Source organism: Equus quagga, chromosome 3, assembly GCF_021613505.1.
Source record: "Equus quagga isolate Etosha38 chromosome 3, UCLA_HA_Equagga_1.0, whole genome shotgun sequence".
Classification (NCBI taxonomy): Eukaryota; Metazoa; Chordata; class Mammalia; order Perissodactyla; family Equidae; genus Equus; species Equus quagga.
In genome coordinates, this window is record NC_060269.1 from 33,062,277 (window position 1) to 33,086,370 (window position 24,094).

The window sequence follows — 24,094 nt, forward strand, 5'->3', positions numbered from 1 at the left end:
CAAGTGCCATCAGCAATGCCCCTTCCAAGGCCCCACCCATAAGTTACTTTGTCACACATGCCATCAAATGAGAGAAAAATCACACATTTTCTCCAATTATAGTTTTCCACTTGAAACCATCAAAATGGAAAAAAAAGTTTTCCCTTTCAAAATGAAAAAATTATAAGTGCTTAGGAGGAATAATTGAATTATCATTTCTTTTAGAGCTGACGTTATGCATTTCAAGAGTGACATCTTGGTTTGGGGTTACAGCTCTGATAGAATAATCAATGAATGAATAAATGGTTATTCGTTTCTGGATATAATCTAAACTCTGGATCCTTCCTTATATGTAAGGACAGCACCCATGTTGCCTACTATCATCTACATGAACTAGAAGGCCATCCCTCCACCTCCTGCCATGAAGAAGAAAAGAGCAGCAAATATGGGCCAGCTGAGTACTAGTGACTTTAAATTTTTATTTTGTGTATTTTTCATTAGAAAAGAAGCCTTATGAAGTAGAAGTTATAGTTCATTTCCAAAAAAAAAAAAAACTGAAGCTCAAGGGTGCTAAATTACTTCCCCAAAGTCAAACAGCATGTAAGTCACACAGCAAGGATTCAAACCCAGTTCTTATATTAAAGAACCCACATTTGGTTCCACTCTATGAACGTGCGCCCTCAGATACCTAAAACTCTCCACCATCAGAGAGCAGGAATGGGAGAGCGTATGTACTTTTTTACTCTTCCCTTACGTTTCTCTTTTCCCAAAGAATCATACTCAATATTAAGAAAGTGTCTCTCTGGGAGATGCTAGTCTTTCTTTCCTTGGCATTTTCTTCCTTCTCACTCTCTGGTCTCGTGAAGTCTCAGCTTGAAGGTACATCATCAGAGAGGCCTTCCCTGACCCCCTGGTCCAAATGAGACTCCCTCAAACATGCTTTCCCGTAGCACTTGATTTTTTTCTCGTATAGTTGTCTCCAGAATTTAATCACATATTTATTTGGAGCCTTATTTGTGTAAAGTCTCTTTCCCCAACTAGAATACAATAGTCCTGTCCATGGCATATAGTCCTAATGGCTAACTTTTATTGAGCACCAACCGTGTGTTGGGGCCTGTTCTACGCTCTGTGCATTAACTATCTCACAACAACCTATGAGATAAGAAATGTCCTTGTTTTGGAGGTGACAAAATTGAAACACAAGAGAGGCTAAGTAACTTTCCCACGACAAAAAGCTAACAAGTCGAGGAGCCAAGTTGCAAACCTAGGCATTCTAAACCCCTGAGCCCATACTCTTGAACACGACTGAATAGGAGTTCGATGTACGATGACACAAAAGCAACTGGCTTACCATACTCACCCCCTGATGACTGAGTGGAGTGCTAGAATCTGAGATGGAGAGCTGTGCAGTGAGCGAGGACAAATGGTAATGACATTATAGATGATGAAGAGAGTGGGTGCTGGCAGTCAGGAAGTGGAACCTTTATAAACACTTCATTTGCCCTTTGGTGTAGAACCAGGAACTTGTCTTTGCAGGGTGCTTCTGTGGAATTAAAATGAGAAGCATTAATTTGCCTTGAGTTTTGTCCAAATTGCTACATATGTTGAATTATGAACATATTAGAAAACTCTGGTCTGTCTTTCACTGTTTGGCTCTTCCCTCAGTTAACTAAAACCAGAATCTCATGTAATGTCAATATCAAAAGTTCCTCCAAATTCTGTCTTTTGGTCCAAACTCTCTAGATATTTAAAGTAAATTTTGCATTATGTTAAACATTATAGGGAATAGAGCTTCCTTGGCATTGAAAACCCTCCTGTTGGTGAAACTTCCATGGAAAAGGTGAACAGCCAGATATTGGCCCTCTTAAAATAAATCTTCATGTATTTAAAGCAAGTTACTTGTACTAAGATTTTTTTCTTTTTCAAATGTAAGAAATCCATACCCTCCCTTTGGTCTTTCTTTATAAATCCTATTCTGATTTTATAATTACTTTCCTATTTTTCATCTGGACTTCAGATTTTTCAGATATCTATAATATATAGTTCCCACACGTACTTCATCTGAATGGAATAGAACCATATTGTCCTGATTATAGAAAACATGAAACTGAAAAAATTTATATTTTATACTCTTACATAATTTAATGTTAAAGATTCACTTTTTCAGAAATATATATTAATTGCTTTTATTCAGAATTAGTATAAATATATAGCATATCTAATATTGAAAAAGAGTTGCTTAAGTTATCTGAGGCATAGAAATTTTTGTTTTCTAAATGTTGATTTGTAACCACTATTTTAGAATAAGAATGATTTTTTTAGTGTAAATATGAGTGCTTAGATTGGCCATTTCTTAGTCTTTTAGTATTGCTGTGTTGCTAGAATTCTGCATTTGATCATTTTGTAAAATAGTGATTAATGAAAATATTAAAGATTCAAAGAATTTGATTTTGCTATTTTGGTAAATTGCAAGTTTAATTGACGTATAAATCATGTAAATACAAACTCTAGTCAGAAGATAATTTTAAAAGTACCATAATTTTTATATGACCTTGAAGTTCCAGCAGTCTATTGCATAACTTTTCAAGAGAAGTCACATAGAGGAAACCTCATATTTTCTTAAATTTATTAGTGCTTCTTGGTGGTCTAAACTGTTGGGGTTTTTTTTCAAGGTTTCTTTTCAAAGCAGTAATCTTACTTAATTGTTTAATGTTTGTTCTCATGTAAGTCAATTTGAGTTCTTTTTCAGAGTAACAATAGGAAATACATAATGACAAAGAGCAATGAAACCTAACTAGGAAACTCAAGTATACTAGTGTTATATTTCTATATAATGATGTGGAGATAATGCTTTTAGCTGCATGACCACCATATTAGCCACACATCATAAAAAACAAACTTTATAAAAGCAAGAGGTCAAATTCATTATAAACAATTTTGTAACCTTTGCTATAGCTAAGCATTTATCTTTAATATTGTGATTTTCCTTTCATTGAAAGGACCCTGAATCTCCCATTTTCTGACAGGAGAAAGAAGATTTTTCAAACTCCAAAGGTATAAATCAAATGAGACCATCAAGGAAATATGCTTTATATTCCTGGGTTTAATGTTTAAAACAAAATGGTTAGTCTTTTTGCTTCAGAGATTTTAGCTTCAAAGATGGTAAACAAAATCATATGAGTCCATTTTCTCTCGTTAGTTTTCAATATAAAAATTTAATATTACTAATAATTTCATTAAAAGTTTTACTTTTATTATAAAAATTAATAGTCCTTATGCTTGTAAGATCTTTTTAAAAAAACTGTGAAAAAATTATTTTTCTTTATTACAGACCAAGTTATTCTAAGAAAGATATTTCCAAGTTGTAAGATAATAGAAGGACATCTTCTTACTCATTAAGTAAAATAAATTTGGGATTTGAAGAAGTTAATGTGTCTTCTAAATTGTCTTCCTTGTTCTAAAGGAATTATTTTCTTTTCTAACAAGGTTTGCCCAATATTTATCAATTTAATTATTTTTTTTAAATATTTATACTTTAAGAATGGTCCTAAGAAGGAAGTCCTTGAGGGAGTAAGAGGAAGAAAAATTGAAACTTTCAAAACATAAACAAATCTTTCCTTTATTCTTTAGCATCATCAAATCTTTTGGGGTATGTATATTTTTAATGGATGTGCATATTCTTATGTACTCCTTGAATAATCTTATATTCTTCCTTAGTTTATAATTGGAGATCCAAATTTGAATCTAAATTCAGTATCTTTTTTATTTATGTATATGTGTTATATTAGTCAATATTGCTCTGAAGTAATTTTCACAGCTGTTTGACAATATCAAGAATGCACATTTTTCTATCATAGATCTTAAAGTGAATTTTTTTTTTTGGAGCAAGATTAGTCCTGAATTAACATCCACTGCCAATCCTCCTCTTTTTGCTGAGGGAAATTGGCCCTGAGCTAACATCCGTGCCCATCTTCCTCTGCTTTATATGTGGTACACCTGCCACAGCATTGCCTGATAAACAGAGCATAGGTCCGCGCCGGGATCTGAAGCAGTGAACTCTGGGCCGCTGAAGCGGAACGCACGAGCTTAACTGCTATGCCACCAGGCTGGCCCCTTGGAAATGCATTTTTATATGCAGTTTGGTTTTGGTGGGGAGGAAATATCATTGTGATTTGCCATCAGTATTATCAGAGAACACACAAATGTTGGGGTCAATTTGTTTCTCCTGCCCCTTTTCTTTGTTTACTAAAGAAATTACTTTATGGTTAACTTTAGAGTATACGAACACTATATATATTTTTTAACTGAAAAAAACAAACAAGTAATATTCCTGGGGTGGCCAAGTATGCAGTTTCAACTCTAGAATAAAGATTCAGATTACCTCCAGTTTTGCAAATCATTCATGAATAAGGCACTAGTAACACCACGAATCTGAATCTCCTGAAGAGATATAGACAGAGCTTTATCAAAACTATGTGCTGAGCCTAGTGCTAAATATAAGTATAAATGTGCCTTTCTCATGCCTGCAATTTTCTGAAGTCCAAAAGTTCTTTGGATGGTAGGCAGCAAGCTAATACTTCCTCTGCATAATTTAAATGCATTCCTCATCTGATGAAAATGTAGGGCTACACATTCTCTACTTCAAAATCACATTCCCTTCCAAAATCTTACTATTTTATGGGTCAGTTGAATTTGAGGATGGGTCTACCTCTCTATCCAGTGTAATAGCCATATCTTCACTTCAAATATCACGCTGGAATTTATAGTGGTTCTGCAGTCATTGCCTTCTTTGATTATCTGAGCAAGCATACCAGGGGAAGAAAGATACTTACCAAGGAGTTTTCATTTGCCCCTTTCCCCCCATTTAATAACCCAGTAAACTCCTTGAAAGGATTGTTGAGTGTTCTGCTCCATCTTTTGATGGTGTGCTAATTTTTATGTATTATGATTCATCTAAGAATCCAGTAAGAAATACCTCTTTCCTCCTGTTTAATTATTTTTTTTAATTATTTTAAACCCCTGCTTAATTTGCAAACAGATTTGGGTGCTTCGCATTGAAAGGAATAGGTATGATAAAATTTTAAAGCAGAGAAAAAAGGAAAGAGCACAATAATAATGGAGGGAGGGAATAAAAGAAGTGTGAAAGAGAATAGCAACATCCTGCGGCGGTGGTCTTGGGCTCGTGAGAGCTAATTGTGCTGGTCTCTTCACGCGTCACAATCAATGGCATCAAGTTGCCGGTCTGAAATCGGCCATGGTGAGAGTATTTACACCACAGAAATGTACACAAACCAGGAATTTTTTTTCCAGATATGTAGTTGGTTTATCAGCACATTGCCCTAAAACTTAAATTAACCTTTGTATTAAATTACTGAGATATAATCTTCGTTTTATTCCCTGTAGAGGTTTGGAAACCTAAGTCAGACGGTTTCAACCCTGCCTCAGTCCATGAGCAATGGGTGCTGATGAAGGAAGACAGTCTATTCTGCTGGTTCATTTCTTCATTAGGAGATACTTGGTGAGGCAGTGAAATAGAATAGATTACATTATTTGTCCTCCAGTCACAGACACTCTACTTTGCCACTTCTGGTTGTTCATTTTGGGCAAGTTACTCAAATCCCCTATGCCTCTATGTCCTTATCTAGAAAATAAGGATAATAATAAAATAGTATTAAACTCTAGAGTTGCTACAAAGTTTAAACAAGATAATGCTTGCAAATTACTTCACATAGTCTATGGCACGTGGTAGGAGCTCAATACGTGTTCTCTTTTATGACAAGGCTGCCCCCATAGATGAGACTCTTTATAAGACACCAGAAGTACCAATATGAGATCCCTGCCTTCAAGAGGCTTACAGTCTCGTGGAGAATTGGTAGTTCCTAATTTATATCCCTGACATTCTGCTGCATCTCACAACATAGCTGCCCGACATTTTACCCTTCTGCATTTTACAGTTCAGTCTAGAAATGTGTACTTTTAGAAATTTAAGGTCCAACAAGTGTTAAACCTGGAGATTGTAGTAAAACAGCCTAATGAAGTTACAAAGCTTTTTTAATTGTCATTTTTATTCATTTTTAATTTCCATGAATATTCTCATAGTTTTCATCAAACCTTTCTTTTCACGTAGCCTAAACACGTAGCAAAATTTGCTTTCTCTAAGTGTTGTCAACATTTCTATAAATTTTCTTGCTTCAAAAAAGTGTTTAGTACTAGGATTTTGTTTTTGAGGAGAGTTTATACTTTTTGTAGATTTATTATTTTGTTACTTTATTATTTCAACTAGATGTTTCACACAGTTTAATTTTATTGAAGAGTTTTGTCTTCTAGAGAAGATGTTTTGGAGAAGTGGACTTTAGAACATCACACATATTATTACCATTTGACACGTATTGAGCCAAACAGTGCCTAGTGTTCAAGCCGTTCTCTGATACCATATTGGATTCCATGGGCAGCTACATGTATTAAAGACTCTATAGCAGCTAACTGCTACCTGGACAAGGCAAAAGGTATAAATCAACCCACTATCTATTATGCCGTTCTGTATCCAATATTACACTTTAAACAGGTAAAAAGCCTAGGGAAAAATAGAAATATGAAATTTAATTCCATATGACAAATATAAATTTTATATAAAATAAATCATATACATACATACATAAAATATTGTGACCAAAATAATTTTTAAGTATCTAACTGAGTATTTATCTACATTTTTCCCCATAGGTGTGAGATGTCAAAAGAACATTAATTATATGTGGAATAAGAAGCAGCTGGGAAGCTGGGAATTCTAGAAAATAATCACTTCTAGTATCTTCCCTCTGTGTAGATCATAACTTAAACCCAGTGTGACTGATTTGTTTATGTTTGAAAAGAGTGGGGAAAAGAATTGTTGAAGAAAGCTAGCATGACTTTCAGGTAGCTGGTCTCCACCCAGAATAGCTTTCATTGTCCCACTTGTACTTTTCTAGTCTGTCCTTGCATTTGCTACTTTCTGAAGATAAAGTGTACCATGCTAAACATAGATTTGACATAAACCAATTGCTATGTACCAGAAATTCTATACCTCATGAGGCACTTCCTGAACATTCTGAATTGCTGGGTATCTTCTAGCAGCTCTCCAGCTTCCTTCGTAGCAGGACAGATTTCTCTATCAGAGGAGTGTGGTGGAGGTGAGCTTGGGTCCTGCTAGCATTTGAAAATTGCGTGTAATTTCTTAGAGAAGTGGAACAGCAGGTAAATACAATTAAGCCGAAATCAGGCCTGGAAGAGAGTTGCTGAGCCTCAGCATTCTGTTGTCAGAAGTCAGAGAATAATTGGATTAAGTTAAAGACTTATCTAAAAGAAAAGCCAAATCTGGAAAAATCAAGAAAATTTTAAAGAAAACAGGAGAATTAGTACTATAAGTGATAACTCCTCAGTATATTATGACTGGTTTCATTCTCAGAGAGCAGTTAACGTAAGAAAAGCCAAGAGAGAATAATAAAATGACACAAGATATTTTATAAAAATGTTAAATTGCAAAGTAAGATTTGTGTGAAAGACTACCAAATTATTCCAAGTGGTTTTTAACTTCAACTTCTTTGGTAGAGTTGATCATGATCTCCTTCAACCTAGAAAAGAGGATGAGCTGAGGAACTTCTCGGGTTTTTTTATGGAGTGTTTTCTGACATGCAATAAGAGGATTTATTTCTCCTGCCACCCAGTTCTCCAGTACCAGCTAAGTGTCCAACAATTCAATTCAATTCTGACACTAACTATCCAGAGTTAGCCCAGACCCTGCAGATTAAGGACTCAGCCCCACAAAACTGCCTCCACTTCACACTTCACCTACAAATGGGGTGCCCTGGCTACCTGCATTTCTGCCCAGCTGACTACAAATTCAGAGGTTCCCGCAAGCCCCCCTCAGGCTCAATAGTTCGCTAGAATGACTTGCAGAACTCAGGAAAGTACTTTACTTAATATTTCTGTTTTATTATAAAGGCTACAACTCAGGAACAGCCAAATGGAAACATGGTATAGGGCAAGGTGTTGAGGGGGGAGGTGCTGGGGAAGGTGTGAGCTTCCATGTCCTCTCTGGGTGTGCCACCCTCCCAACACCTCCATGTGTTGACCAACCCAGAAGCTCTCTGGACCCCATTTTTTAGGATTTTTATGGAGGCTTCATTATATAGGCATGATTGACTAAATTCTTAGCCACTGGTGATTGAACTCAACCTCCAGTCCCTCTCCCCTCCCAGCAGGTTGGGGAGAGGGAGCTGAAAGTTCTAATTACATTTTTTGGTTCCTCTGGCTACCAGTCCCCATCCTAAAGCTATCTAGGGGCCCACCAAGAGTCACCTCATTAGCATAAACTCCAGTAAGGTTGACAGGGGTCATTATGAATAACAAGAGACATGCTCATCATTCAGGAAATCCCAAAGGTTTTAAGAGTCCTGTGCCAGGAACTGGAACAAAGACCACATATATTTTTCATTATATCACAGAACCAAATTATGCAACGCCTCACATAAGCTTCCTCAGTATCCTCGGGGGATTGACTCCTCTTCTGAGACCAAATTAGATTTTTGGAACTAGCGAAAAACAATGCTTCTCAACTTTTCCAGGATTTATGAAGAAATTAATACTCTACAGTGTGTTTCAAAACTTATGACCAAAGCAAAGTAATACAGTTTTAGCGAGCTTAAAATCCTCCAGTTAGCAGAACTAACATTTAGCTAACATTTAACTTGACTTCTTTGCATACTGTGATTAACACAGGAGCTTCCTTCTTGATTGAGTTTATATATGAAGGTGTCACATGCCCACGTGTTATCAGATGGTTTCCTCCTCCTTGATTCTGAAAGATGCTTTCACTTCCTTCTGTTGAGTGTGTTCTGTTGAGAGTGTTAGTTATTTTTTCAGTACTGACAGCTCATAGAGAATGCTTACTGTGGCAGAGCTTTCCTTAGGTATCTCCTTGTAAACCTATAGATGAACTACACTAGTCTCTTTTTTCAGTGTGCTCACTATAGGTCATGGCCAAGATGGCTCAAGTCATAAATGCTTTGGATCCTTTTTGAAAAACACATGAAAATATCCATGTGGTAGGCAGAATAATGCCCCTCCCCAAAAGTTGTCCTCATCCTAATCTCCAGAATCTGTGAATATGTTGTGTTACCTTACATAGCAAAGGGAAATAAAGTTGCAATGGGATTAAGGTTGCTAAACAGCACATAGGGAGATTATCCTGAATGACCTGGATGGGCTCAATGTCATCACAAATTCTTAAAAGTGGGAGAGGGAGCAGAGGAGGTGAGAGATATGAGATGTGCTGTATGGTAAGGAATGACCCCACTCTTGCTAGCTTTGAAGATGGAGGAAGGAGAACACAAACCAAGACATGCAGGTGGCTTCTAGAAGCTGGAAAAGCAAAGGAACTGGATTATCCCCTAGAGCCTTCAGAAATAGACACAGCCCTGCCAACGCACTTATTTTAGCCCAATGAGACCCATGTTGGACTCTAGCCTACAGATTTTAAGATAACAGATTTGTATTGTTTCAAGCCACTGAGTTCGTGGTGATTTTTTACAGCATCAATAGAAAACTAATGCAATCTGGGATTGTGTTTGAACTAACCATTCTAAAACAAACCTACTTCTCATTTCTGAACAGCGAAGCGAAAGGTTCCAGTCTAAGAGAAGCAAAGGTTTGCACAAGGAGGGGCCCTCATTGGTCTCCAGGTCCCCTTGTTCCTTTCCTGATGTGTGCCAGCAAAACGTAGACATGTGAATGACAATTAATAAAGGAAATGTGATGGCCTGCCTCATAAAAAAAGTATCTATTTGTTAGAGAATTAAAGATACCACCACTCTGTTCTTATGTTAATTCTTAGAAGCTCTTTCGTTATTATGAGAACAACAATTCTACTAGAAGTCTTCATTCATACCTGTGTGCTTGTGTCACGTACATAAAATAAATTAGAAGATGGTCTTACTGTTTCCAGAAACTCTGCCTAATTCTTCATGTAATTTAGTTTTCATATAACCAAGCTTTTTTTTTTCCTTACCAAGTTTGAGAGTGGAGAAACTTCAGGTGCTGATATACTAATTAGTCTTTGTGTCAGTTACACAGAACACATATTTGTTCTCTTTAATATGTGTTCTTTGAGCCATGGATGTCTCTAATAGTGTAGCATGGTTTAACCTCTCCAAAAATCAGCATCAAAAAGAATTACAGTGACTTAGAACAGTGCATTCACACACACAAAAAAAGAAATGGTGAGAATGAAACAACTGAAAATTGTACTTTGTTATCTGCTTCCATATATAAGCTCCTTGACGGCAGAGATCGGTTCTCATTGATTATCTTATCCCTAGCGCCATAATAAATCCTTGACAAATGAATGTTAAATGCAAACTTTTTTCACAAGGCACTAACAAGGAATATCTTGAACTTAGCACTGCCTTGTTTAATTTATATTCATTGCCTTCTCAATGCCATAGGACTATTTTATAGACTACCAAACTTGAAGCCAGTCACTTGCCAAAAGGCCACTAAGAGAAACTGGAAAAATGAGAAACAGTGCTTCCAGTTCAGAGCTCCCCAGTCCTGTTTCCTGAACTATACAATTCAGCATGCCCTGAAAGAGATTCGGGCAAATTTTAAAGAGGTCAGAAATCAGGAAAAATTAACTTTAACCACGTTGAAAATATAGAGGAAGTGTTTTCTTTAAAGTAATATCACAATGAAAGACCATGCCCCACAATTTCTCTTAAAAAAGAAAAAATACTTTCTGTTATAATCATTTTGGGATTCGCTCTCTGTTTCAAACAGATATTTCATTCTCTTCAAAGATGAGGAATCGTCTGAGTCAATTGGCTAGACTTTTGATCTGTTCACGAGGGAGGACGTTATCCCGAAACTACAAGACTAGATCTCATCTTGTACTTACGTCAAAGCCATCAATACTCTGGGGGTTTGTCTCTTTTCTGTTGACCCTGTGAGATTGCTCCTGAGAGCTGAATGATAGTTGAATGGCAGTTAACTACTTATTAAACATCCCTAAGAGGGTTTTGTGATTTACTCTGAAACTTGGGTCAATCTCAAGGTTCCAAAGTGTATAGGGACATTATTTTCAAATCATTCCACTCCTTGAGTTTGGGAAGTCATTTGTGCTTGGCGTGAGGCTGTCCGGAAGTTGATGTAGTACTGGGAGGGCGGAGCAAAGGGGAAGGGAGGGTCTCATGGTAGACTACGATGCTATGCTGGGGTGAGGCTTCAGTCAGTGAGCTTCACACAAGAATCGTAACCCAAATAGAGGAAACCCTAAAGTATTCTTTGTAAATTATTTGTTGCCGGGTTGGTTCTAGCAGTGATGTCCGTTCCCAGAAGTGCAACATGCACACAAAGCATTTAGTATTAATAATGAAGTACAAAGTATAATGTGAATATCTGGACAAATCACTGCTTTTCACATGGGCAAGGATAAACATTCTGGACATTGCTTAACAGTTTTCAAAAGTCTAATATTAGAAATCAGTGTCTTTTTGAAAGGTGTGGCTCCCTGCCGCACCAGTCTTCCATATGTCATCCTATTCATTTGGTTTTCTCCCTTTTTAGCCAGCTTGGCTGAACTAATCACTAGAGGTTCCTTCTCCCCACATGCTCACTAGAAACAGTTCGATAGTTTGACATTTCTGGAAGGAATGCATGATTTTAATGCCATTAAACTACACATAATGAGGAAAAAGGAGAAGGAGGAGGAAGAAGAGAGTCAGTAACATTGGCACAAGGGCTTTCTGCTGAGTCTGGGAAAGCTGGTCTGCTGGCCGGTCCTGCGTCCAGGCACCAGCCCTCAGGCTCTCAGGCTGAGGCAGTGTCCTGTGAAGACTATAATTGAAGCGACCATTGAGATCCTGGAGTCCTCAAATGTCTGATGGTGTTTCTGGTGCTGTAGCCTCTGACCCTGGTCCGAAGTTAAACCATCAATGCCCAATCAACATACTTTTCCATATAGATCTTGAAAAATGACCCAGATCTCTAAGATAGAGTTGCATTTGAGAAGTAAATCATGATTTGTCAGTAGCATACTTTAAATAGACAGCATAACTCTGAAGACTAATCCAGGCAAAATGTGAGCCTAGCAGTACCTGAATCTCCTGACAGCATCAGCACATCCCTCCTTCGCAATCTCTGAACATTTAGGAGTCGTGTTCTACTATGTAATTTAAAAAACTACTTTCAAGACACTCCAGGATATTTATGTCACACGTTAAATTTTTTCATTAATATAGTTATGAAAGTGAGTATTTCTCTGAAAAGACTTTAGCATGATTAGTCATGTTTCTAAACCAACCAGAACACTTCTTGGCACCCGGAAGTTGACTTAAAAAATAGGAAATCATATGTAATCATTAAACAAATGTGAATCCTATAACCTGAAAAATTCAGAATTACTGACATTTTTTAAATTGCTTTTTTGATTTATTTTTTTGCCATTCAGATGTCTCATTCTGGTTCCAGATTTGGCCATTTGATAAATGTCAGTGATGCCCCCGAATTCATTCATGCGCTAGGGGAATCTCTAAAGTCAGCAACTGCCTTCTGTCCCTTGTGGATTTGTTGAAATCTCTTTTCCTATCTGTCTTTCCACAGTGCATGAATTCTACATTAAAACTTACTGGTTTCAATAAGTTTTAAACCATGTTGCTATCCAATTCATATTGTGTTTCAGACGATTTGATTAAAAACTATAAAAGAACTACTTGCAGCAAAAGCTTCTCAGAGCGGAACACAAACACTCGTGAAGTGGGCATGTAGGACTTAACCCCACACTCACAGCTTTGGAGGGAAATATATGCAGAAGAGGAATAAATCACAAACTGAGTCCCACCCCTAGGCCTCCTTACACGTGAGTCAAGGAGGTTTAAATGTGCAGTGGCCAGTCTTTCTACAGGCCAATCTTAGTTACGCATCTCAGCTTTCAGTGTCTCACAGGAAAGGGAGGAGGTCTTTGCTTAACGAAGATATAGAAAGAAAACCAGCACCATCGTCAGTATTAAAGTCAGCATAATAACATTGTCCAAAAAACAGACTCATTCATAAATCATAGTCATCGGAGCCTTGCCCTTCAGTGAGATCTCTCTTTTGATTAAAATTAAAATTAAGCATATTATATGCAAATGAGGAGGTTGACTTTTTTGATATTTGAATAATAATTTGGTAGTTCTGGGATATTTACATGCACTTTATTATTAATACACTCTTAAAGTTTGGATGTTTCCACTTTGGATGGCATATATTTGAAAGCAGTTTTTCTCTAAGCCAGGAAACAAATTAAACAGTGCTTATTAAAAGTGAGTTTTTATGCCTAAAACTTTAAATTTGCAAATCCACGTAGAATACAAACTGTAAACAGTCCCATGCTTTGCTGGTAACACAGGCTATCCTGGGGCACAGAAGCGTGAGAGTGCTTCCGTTATTGAGCATAACCTTGTGAAGAAGTTGCAGCATTAGAGATATTTTCCCTTCTCTAACACTTCTAAGGAGTAATTTAGAGCTTTTTGCCATCGGAGATGTTACAATGTTTAATGAAATAGCCTGTATAAAGTGTTGGACTAGGAGAAACTGCAACATTCAGTTTCTATATAACATTTTTCACCACTGTGGATAACTCGTCAGATTACAGAGGGGGTGATCACTGGTTTACTAGATTATGAACTTTGTCTCTGATCTAGATAATTTGGGGTACTTTGATTTCATTATAGAAGTTCCTAGACTACTTGTGGGATAAAACAAATGCTGCGACCATATTGAGTTTCATCAAGCTGAATTAGCAGAAAATAAAGATAAAATGCCTTTCTATTTAAGAACATGATGATGTTTTAATTGTTACAGCATTTGGCATGCCTAGTGTATACAATCCTTGACATTCGCATAATCACAAAAGAAAGTTGTTTGGGATTTTTCTTTTATTTCCTAGTTTCCCCTTTCCTCTCTAGTATTTCTCCCACCCCCGTCCCAGCCCTGGCTTTTAGCTCTCCTCGCATTTCTCCATCCTTTTACAAAGAAAACCTCTATGCAGGGAAGGGATACGTGTAAAAATACCTCATTTCTAAGTAGATGGGCCAAAGCTGCTTATTACCTCGCTGTGATGAGCAGACCACCACCGTTGTGACAACTGATGTAGATGCCTCCAGGGTAAAACAAAGGTTTACATATTACACAAGCAATTTAACTGTTTTCTAAACATATTGCCAAGACAGTGGGAGTTGGCAGCCCACACTGTGTTTTAGGTTTTAGAGGCTTGGATTAGAAGTGACTGCTGATTATGAACCTTTTTTTTTGTCTTCTATGAACTACAAGCAACCTAGTAACCCAGCAAAGAATTCTTCACAGCCCTTAAACTTGTCTTCCTAGCTTCCCAAGATTACATACACAAATCACTTGACAAAAGTGGTGCAAGGGTCTTGTGCATAGATAACCACGCAAGACAATTGTCTTGTTCTAACCCTTAAAGAGTTCCGCAAAGTGAAATGTTTTATAATCCTTTTTTGTGCAGTGGGCAAGGAAGAAAAGAAAAGAGTTTGGGCAAAGATTATCCAGAAGAAAGAAAGAGACTCTTTTGGGGTTCCAGTTGAAACACAATAAAGAACATAATTAACTTCACAATTCTTTGTGTTTTTCATTTGACTGCAGGGAGGAGATGAAAGAGGACTGCTAAGCCTTGCATTCCATCCCAATTACAAGAAAAATGGAAAGCTGTATGTGTCTTATACCACCAACCAAGAGCGGTGGGCTATCGGGCCTCATGACCACATTCTTAGAGTTGTGGAATACACAGTATCCAGGTATCACTAAAACGCATCGAGGCAGAAATATTTCTTAATCTTATTTTCTCATTATCTCTTCATAATTTTTTGTTTAGAAGTTACGAACAAATAGCCATAAGGTAGCAATAATTAAATCATAATCTCCCTCTTGCTTAAAACCCAGTACGTTGTCTTTAAGGAAAATTGAGAAAAATGATAGTTTGGACACTTTTCCTTAATTGTCTTTCAACTCAAGTACTACTTCTGAAACTTAGAAAATAATGTAACTCTTAGGTCATTTTTATTTGCTCCATTTCAAGTGTATGTTTCTTTATTTACATGCCAGGTATACACTTCCCTGTTTGTGTACTATTTACTTTCTAATGGATAGACCTTACATCTTTAACAATCACAGTATTGTTTCCTCCCCCCATGTAGAAAAAATCCCCATCAAGTGGATCTGAGAACTGCCAGAGTCTTTCTTGAAGTGGCAGAACTCCACAGAAAGCATCTGGGGGGACAGCTGCTTTTTGGCCCTGATGGGTTTTTGTACATCATTCTCGGTGATGGGATGATCACACTGGATGATATGGAAGAAATGGATGGATTAAGGTAAAAGAAAAAAAATACCTTCCTCTTGATGTTAAAATGTTTTAAGTGCCAGGAAAAGGGTCAAAGTCAGTGAGTTTAAGAAGTCTTTGAATTATATCACCTTGGTTAAGTATTTAAGTTTTGTTATCAGTGTCTGCATTTATAAAATGCAGAGGAATTCAATAATATGCTGATATCATAGTTTTCAAAGTCATTATACCCAGATGTCCTAAAACAAGTTACTGCTGTGTGGTTTGCGCTCTGCACACAGCTATATACACAGCCCTGAGAACAAGCAGCACCTCGTGCTCCAGGCAGCCGCTGCTGTTCAGCTGCCCTGCGCATCCAGGCGGCCTTCAACACTCTGCATAATGGACTAACATGGTCCAGTGGAGCTTCTTGGGAGGCATAAAACATATGGATTGGCAAGAAATAAACAGGACAGATGCAAAAAGTAGCGCACCACTGATGCTGCAATCCTTGACCACCACCGAGCTGTGTCTTGGTGCTGTCACTTGTCTTAAGCCAAATGGCCCCGGTTCCATTTCCCACAATATGGAATTTGGAATTTGAATAACTTTGTCTTAAATGGGGGATGAGTCTTTTATCTATCGAGCAATCTCTTGTATTTAGTTTAGGTGAAATACATAACAAAAACAGAAAACACTTACATCGTCCTCCAATTTCTTAGTGATTTCACAGGTTCGGTGCTCCGGCTGGATGTGGACACAGACATGTGCAGTGTGCCGTATTCCATACCAAGAAGCAACCCGCACTTCAACAGCACCAGCCAGCCCCCGGAAGTGTTTGCCCACGGCCTCCACGATCCAGGCAGGTGAGAACACAAGCCTGTCGTCTTGCCTGCTATAAAGCCAGACTGGGATTCCGGAACTGGGAAAAGAAGGAGAGGACCAGGCACAGAGCAGCTAAGAGTGGTGTCCAAGATTGTGCCTCTAAAATCACACCAGCTCATCATCTGAGCACTCTTTCTCCTGTTATTAGTGTGTGAAGCATTTTGCGAAGGCAGATTAGACACAGAAAAGGACAAATTCCTGGAGAAAAATTGCCTTAAAGTTTTGGAAGGTTATTATTGGATAAATGCTGTTGGACTAGTGTAATGATTAAGACCTTAATTTTTCAAATTCAGAGAGATAATAAACCTTTTAATTTGTCTCCTTAAACCCCTCTAAATGATCATTTCCTTATATGTTAAGTGGAGGTGATTATAGCTACCTTGCAAGGATGCTGTAATGATTAAATACAAATCTGTAAGTAAAGCAAAAAATAGAGTGTCTGACACACCTGGGAGGTTTTAAATAAATTATAATTCTTATCACAGCTTCATTTAACATATGATGATACACTATCAATCTGTAAGGAGTTGAGCTAAATGTTTTTTCTCTTGGAAAAAATTACAAATACTAAAGGAATTCATCTTGACAGTTTACTATAATGAACCACAAAGAAAGGAACATTAAGAAGTATGTAGAGCAAGAAATTCTGGGTACACTTAAAAAATGCTTTGGAGTGCATAGCAATTCTGTGATGAAAGTTTCATCCAATCTGCGGTCTGTTATTCATACAAAGGGCTATCTGGCCACATTCATTCATTTACTAGCTTAGTTATTATTGCTATTTAATGTTTATTGAGTGTTCACTATGTGCAAGGTGGGTATTTCTCGAACTTTTATTTTTATAATCCCTCATGCCCTTCATCTCCCCTCCATCAAAGTCCAAGTCTACAGTTCATTTCCTTTTTGGCATCTCAGCAGATCTTAAAATCTGTGCGACAGGGAATACTTAAGGTGGGTTCAGGATGTGGAGGAAACTGTCACATTCCATTCCTATAGCTCAGAGCTCGAAGATACCAACACAAAGCAGCACTTTGAAGTTGAGCAGCCTCAGTCACCACAATCCCACTGGAGTTTTCGTGCAGCCTTCCCGGAGCTCCTGGACCCTCAGTGCAAAAATACAGGGTGAAGTGCTTTACAGACCTAACACATGGCAGGATGCCTGTGCTGTGGAGTCTTACCTCCTCCAGCCACAGAGGGCTGAAGGAAAAGTCTACCTCCCTCCAAGACTATTTCAAGCAGAGGAAGATTTAATAAAGCAAAAAGGAACTAAAATAATTATTGGCTAAAACTAAAGCTGACTTTTATTAATCACCTTGGTGCAGAGTACTGAACTAAGTATCTTGTGCGCATTATCTCATTTCTGCCTCTCAGCAGTAACTGGCATCAAGCACCTCCCTTTTTTTTTTTAAGACTTCAATTTTAGAGCCGTTTGAAGTTCATAGCAAAATTGAGCAGAAGGTATGGAGATTCCCACATACCGCCTGCCCCCACACGTGCAGGACCTCCCCCATTATCAACATCCCCCACTAGACAGGTCCATTTGTTACAACTGGTGAACCTGACACATCACAGTGGCCCAAAGATCATAGTTTAGGGTTTACTCGGTGTTGTACGTTCTATGGACTTGGCCGATTGTATAATGACATGTATCCACCGTTACAGTATCAAACAGAGAAGTTTCACTGTCACTCCTCTTTTCTTACATAAGAAACTAAAGCTCAGAAGAATCAAGTGGTTCTCAGTGGACGTAGTATTCAGCTCTCGAGCTAGACCTTATGGCCCCCAGCATCTCCACCTTTGGGAGACCTGGCCTCTTCGTCCAGATTTGCTCTTTCTTGTTAGAAACAAGTCAAACTTTTTTTTTTTTGTCATAGTTTCTCCATCTTCAAAAGAAAGGCAATACAGGAAAATTTTCTCCCCCTGAATGGATTTGGTTCCACCTTAAGACACAGCGCGCTCTGTCCTGATCCCTGCCAGGCATTGTATTCTGTGAATCATTGAATTAAAGAGGACAATAAAGGGACTGTTGCCACAGAACAACTAACCCATCTTTGGCAGGTCAGGCTTACAGTTTCCCCATTATAAATGGGATCATTCAGAGCCAACAGTTTTTGTTTTGTTGTTTAAATAATTTCTGCATTTGACTCATGTCTCTTAAGCCCTAGAACCTACTCTCAGATTTTTTTATTTTTTAATAATTTTATAGCCCCAATGGTTTTTTGTTGTTGCTGGGGTTTTTTGGGTTTTGGTTTTTTTTAAGTCATTAATGTATTTTCTTGGTCTAAAACAGTGATTCTCAATGGGATGGTTTTACCCCCAGAGGACATTTGGCAACGCCCAGAAACATTTTTGGTTTTCACAACTTGGGAGGAGAGGATCATTATACTGACATCTAGTGGTTGGAGGCCGGAGATGCTGCTAAACATCCTACAATGCTCAGTACAGCACCTCCCTCACTCCCACCCAAAGAACTACCTGGCCCAAAAGTCAATAAGGACAAGGTTGAGAAACCTGAAAAAAAAAATGCAACGCTGTTTTCCATATTCGTGAGAACGTCAAAAATTATATTATTCAACTTCTTTCTTCCTCCAACCCAAACTCCACATGCCCAGTCCTGCACTGACTAAAACATACAACTAATATTGAGCCCCTTTGTGTTCCCAGGTTTGAACTAGGTAACAGAAATACACTGATAAAGAAGTTGGAAGTAGTCCCTGTCCTCAAGGAGTTTACAGTCAGTGGCTTAAGTCACAGAAATATTCTGACCCCAGATTAGGGGTGACATGAAGACACAGTCAACTTAAAAGCCCATAATGGTTGTTAGGGATGGCTTTATTTTTATCCCCTAAATTGGAGTGCACACTTTCCTTTGTTAGAGCAGCCTGAGCTTTAGAATATAGCAATCCATATAAGAAACATAAACTCACAAGATTAATGCTATAACTAATTCTATATTGTGAGTTCCAGGTATGAGTTGATGCTGCTGCTGATTCTTATACTTTACCAGTGTATCATATATGTGATATTCCTTAAGAGCAGGCTAACAAATGTTTTAAGTCAGTGTACACATTCATAATGGAGGGAGATACCAAGAGAAATTAAGAAATATTCTCCAGAGACCATTCAGCTTCAGCAGAGTAAACAAACACATCAGGATGTTTCCTTCAGTGGTTTCTAGAGGATCCAAACTAAATAGCCCATAGGATCCTTGCCAGCCCGCAAAGGGTTCCTATGTCAGGAATCTTCAATCTGAGTTTGGAAGATATTCCTGGTAGGAATTCATGGGTGTCCCTCCCTTTTGTTATTCAGATGTGCTGTCGATCGACATCCCACTGATATAAACATCAATTTAACAATACTTTGTTCAGACTCCAATGGAAAGAACAGATCATCAGCCAGAATCCTACAGATAATAAAGGGGAAAGATTATGGTAAGTAGAGCATAATTTGTTGATTTGGCTTTAGTTTGGGCTTTGTTTTATTTTAGTCTATTAATTGAAGAGAAAAGGATTTCTGCAAAATGAACATTGGGAAAGTATAAAAACACTGGCCTAACAGTGGTGAGGGAGTAAATTGCTCACATTTTAAAGGTCCAATGGCTCTTACGAGCCCTAGGTGTTCCATTTGGGTAATTACCTTTCCCATGAATTGAATGGTGCTCTGTAGGTCCAACAAATTTAATGGACCTTTAAAAGTTAGCAGTTTAGATTTTGCTCATCTGAGAATCAAGATGAATACCTTCTATTTATTTAACGTATAAGAGAGGACTTGTCTTAACATTTTATACACAGAGGAAAAAACAAATGTTACAGGTAAGAAATTTCTCAATACCCAACATACTTGTCTCAGCAATTAGGAAAATTATAAGTGTTTCAAATAAGAATGTAATTTTTTAAAGGTGTTTATTTTACAGAAAACAAAGTTATAGACTTGTATAAACATGTTATTTACCCAAATCATGGAAATGGGACATTTGGACATTATTTTTAATAACATGATTACTAGAATATTTAGAGTACACATACAAAAAATAAAGTTGGATAATCATGAAGTCCAAAAAACTGAATATTTTTCAATGTTTTAGTATTTACTCTTTTTGGAGGAAGCAATATATCAAATATTATTATGATTCAGGGAACACAGTAGATTAAGATTATTAAATTGATTGCTTCTTCTATTTACTCATTCAATACAGATATTTATTTAGCACCAGGAATGAAGCAGCTCTGTCAGTTCATGTGGTATTCAGTTATTTTACTTTATTTTTTTTTCAGGTATTCATGTATGTGTCTGTGTGCATCTTATAAAAGCCAAACCAAAGAATAATGTGGTTTGAAAAAAAAAATGTAATGAGTCACTAGCTTGATGGAATTTCGGCTATATTTGTAGATTAAACTAAATTCTACAATCACATTAATTGGAGTTCAGCTGAAATTGGCTGCAATATTGGCAGTCCTACATTTATGTATTAAAAACATATTCACAGAATCCTCTCACAATGTATACATATATAAAACCACCCCGATGTACACTTTAAATGTCTTACAGTTTCATTTGTTGATTATACCTCAATAAAGCTGAAAACAAAACAAAACCCCAAAATAACCACATTCACAGTGCTTACTACATACCAGCCACTGTAGTAAGCATTTCATAAACTTTACTCATTTTATTCACAGAACAACCCTATGTGATAAGCACTATCATTAGCCACGTTGTACCAAACTGAGACACAGAAAAGTTAATTATCACACAACATAAAGTGGCAGCGCCTAGATTTGAACTCGGGCAGCCTGACTCCAGAGTTCATGACCTTACTCATTCAGTTATGCTGCCTCTCAGTGAGCCGATGATTTAAAACTTATCTTTTCTACTTTTTATAATATCATACTCACCATAGTCACACGAGGAGGGGAGAGAACTTTAAAATTATTGTCTTTCCACAAAAGCTTTTGCCTAAAATACTACCTATTGATAGTGTCTTATTTGACATTAGGCATGTAGTAAGTAATTTTCAGATTAATTTGCAACTGCCTTTAGATCTTTTCCATTGCAATTAGCATACGTGTATTCAAGCATAGAATGACATGCTTGGAAAGATTGAGATACATGACTATACACATGTAATTCAAAAGGAATGATGGCAGTAGACTGTTAACCACCCAACTCTATAAACAAAACTATTAAAATATTTTAAATGAAGATATTACTTGACTAAGTGACAGTGGTTTTAAATATACGGCAAATGTGGTTTTAAAGACCTTTTATGTACTATGCTTTTATTTCCATTAGAGTGTATACTGTTAAACATTTTATATAACTTGACAGAGGTCTGGCTCAATTTATTAAATAATGCAGAGGCATTTCTACAAAAGATTCAGTATTTAAAAAATTAAGTATTGTTTTCTTAAAGTATTTTGGTTCTAAAGTAAATAAACGTGATTTCCAAAATAACTTAATTCTAATTTCATTGAAAATGTGGTGTGTCCTGGCAATTATAATAACAGCGAGCACGTATAGAGCATTTCCATTTCGTTAGGCTGTACATGGAAGCCCTTTAAATTTTATACTATTTAAGCCAAGGGAGTAATTATTTTCACTAAATATCTATAGCAAGGATTCATCTTATGCATCATGGAACACATTTCAGAGTTAAAGTGAATTATTGTAATAATTGTTGCTTGGCCTCTATTACTTTTACTTTATGAAAATATTTTTCATTTGATCTAATGCTATCTTTATTTCCTCCCAGAAAGTGAGCCATCACTTTTAGAATTCAAGCCATTCAGTAATGGTCCTTTGGTTGGTGGGTTCGTTTACCGAGGCTGCCAGTCTGAAAGACTCTATGGAAGCTACGTGTTTGGAGACCGTAATGGGTAGGTTTCCTGATACCACAATTTGATATATCAAATGACATATCCTTTGATTAGTGTACAAACGACCATAAAATATTCAAACGATTATCTCCCCTTGGAGGTCAGGTCTGGGACACACATAAATATTATTATTTACTTTTAGTTCCACTATATATGGTGGTTTAATTAAAGAACTTCCTAAGAGATGCTTTTTAAACAGACTTGATCAAGTTCATAAAATAATTTTTTAAGAGCAGAGAAATCCTCAGATGGACTTTTCATATTATGTAGGCTCTTCCCTTCATCCTTAACATAAATTTACAGTGATAATGTTTAATTTGAACACTGTTGTTTTACATGAGTTGTATAAATATTTTAAAAAATCATCTTGGAACGCTAACGATTTTTGTTTTTGCCAGACTGTCAAGACTTTTGGCAAAAGAACTTAATTTGTCTCTATTGATAGGAAGACTATAAAATTAAATTTTAGAAGTCACATTGTGGATAGTTGTAAGAAACTCTGTGATGAAACTCAAATTAAGAATCTTGTTTCCCAAGTCACTGGCATTCAGGCATATGGCAGAGCTGATACGCTTGGTCGCTAAAAGGAACTAGAAAAGTGTACTGACCCCACGATCTCCCCCCTGTCCCTCTCTCTGATTAATAGCACAGCATGGAGTCTAGTCCTGGAGAGGAAGTATCATTCTCTGGATGAAGGGGAGGGCTTTTCTCATACTCAGGTACTTTTAGTGCCCCCTCCAAACAAAATATCTTTCAGTACTTTCTCCCCACATAAGAATTTCACAATATTCACACACATTATGGGCTATATTATTTTTTCCCTGTAGAAGCCAGGTCTATGGCACAACAATTATTTATTGTGTTTTATTTTAAACATTTTTATTGTGTTTTTTAAGCAAAAGCATGTTTTCATTGTAGGTTTATGGTATGTTTTTGTTGTAGGAATTTCTTAACTCTCCAGCAAAGTCCTGTGAGCAAACAATGGCAAGAAAAACCGCTCTGTCTTGGCAACAGTGGTTCCTGTAGAGGTTACTTTTCAGGTCACATATTGGGATTTGGAGAAGACGAATTAGGTACTGTACAGACTATTTCTGTTAAATTCTGTTCCCACTTCCTTGCCCAAGAGGCTTTGTTCTTCTCTGAAGAATAAGTATAGCAATCTTCTCCATTTGGCGGAAATGTAACCCACAGCAAAGATGCCCTACTGTAGAGATTAGAGATAGTCCAGTTACGTATTCTCTTCCAATAACCTTTCTCTGGCGGTCTTTAAATCATATTTCCATTTAAAAAATATAAAGGTAACAAAGCAGGAAAATGCGAGGCAGGAACAAAAGAAAATTGTTGAGTCCTGAAGAGAGAGAAACCTTTAAATGTCTACTGATATTTGTGGTGCATTGGAGTCATTTGTTTATATTCTCTATCGGAAAACCTGTCCACTTATCCATGTCTCTTGGAATAAATAAAAAACTTGTTGCAATCTGAATCTCACCTTATCCTGTAAATTTCCTAATTTTTTATTTTTTTGCCAATTGGGGCATGAAATTTGTACAAGGTAATCAGAGTTTGTAGATCTGCTTTCCAACAGAATAGAAATTATCTTCTCATTGATGATCTTTGGGATACCATACAATATATTTATTGGTTGTTAACAAAATGTATAAGGCTTAATAAGCAAAAAGAAGTTGAAATTGGAATGTAATCAATCAAAGAGTGAAAATGCTATTAGTTTTAAATTACAGAGATAAAGGCAGGTTTTATAATGATGCTCTTTAAAGAACAATATCCAAACAAACCATGGTTGCTATGTTCCTTTAGCCTCAAAGATGAATTTCTAGGGGTCAGCCCTGTGGCCGAGTGGTTAAGTTCGCACGCTCTGCTTCGGCGGCCCAGGGTTTCACCGGTTCTGATCCTGGGCACGGACGTGGCACCACTCATCAGGTCATGCTGAGGCGGCATCCCACATGCCACAAGTAGAAGGACCCACAACTGAAAATATACAACTGTG

General features: G+C 37.1%; 1 protein-coding gene across 4 annotated transcripts in view; it reads left to right on the forward strand.

Moving 5' to 3' along the window:
* Positions 1–24,094, forward strand: part of HHIP (hedgehog interacting protein) — a 100,235-nt gene that overhangs the window by 40,331 nt on the left and 35,810 nt on the right. For all 4 annotated transcript variants that reach the window (XM_046657373.1, XM_046657374.1, XM_046657375.1 and 1 more), the window contains exons 5-10: positions 14,656–14,807; positions 15,207–15,380; positions 16,051–16,194; positions 19,523–19,644; positions 21,966–22,089; positions 23,032–23,162. In XM_046657373.1, coding sequence (XP_046513329.1) covers positions 14,656–14,807; positions 15,207–15,380; positions 16,051–16,194; positions 19,523–19,644; positions 21,966–22,089; positions 23,032–23,162 — 847 coding nt within the window. The remainder of the gene's footprint in view (positions 1–14,655; positions 14,808–15,206; positions 15,381–16,050; positions 16,195–19,522; positions 19,645–21,965; positions 22,090–23,031; positions 23,163–24,094) is intronic.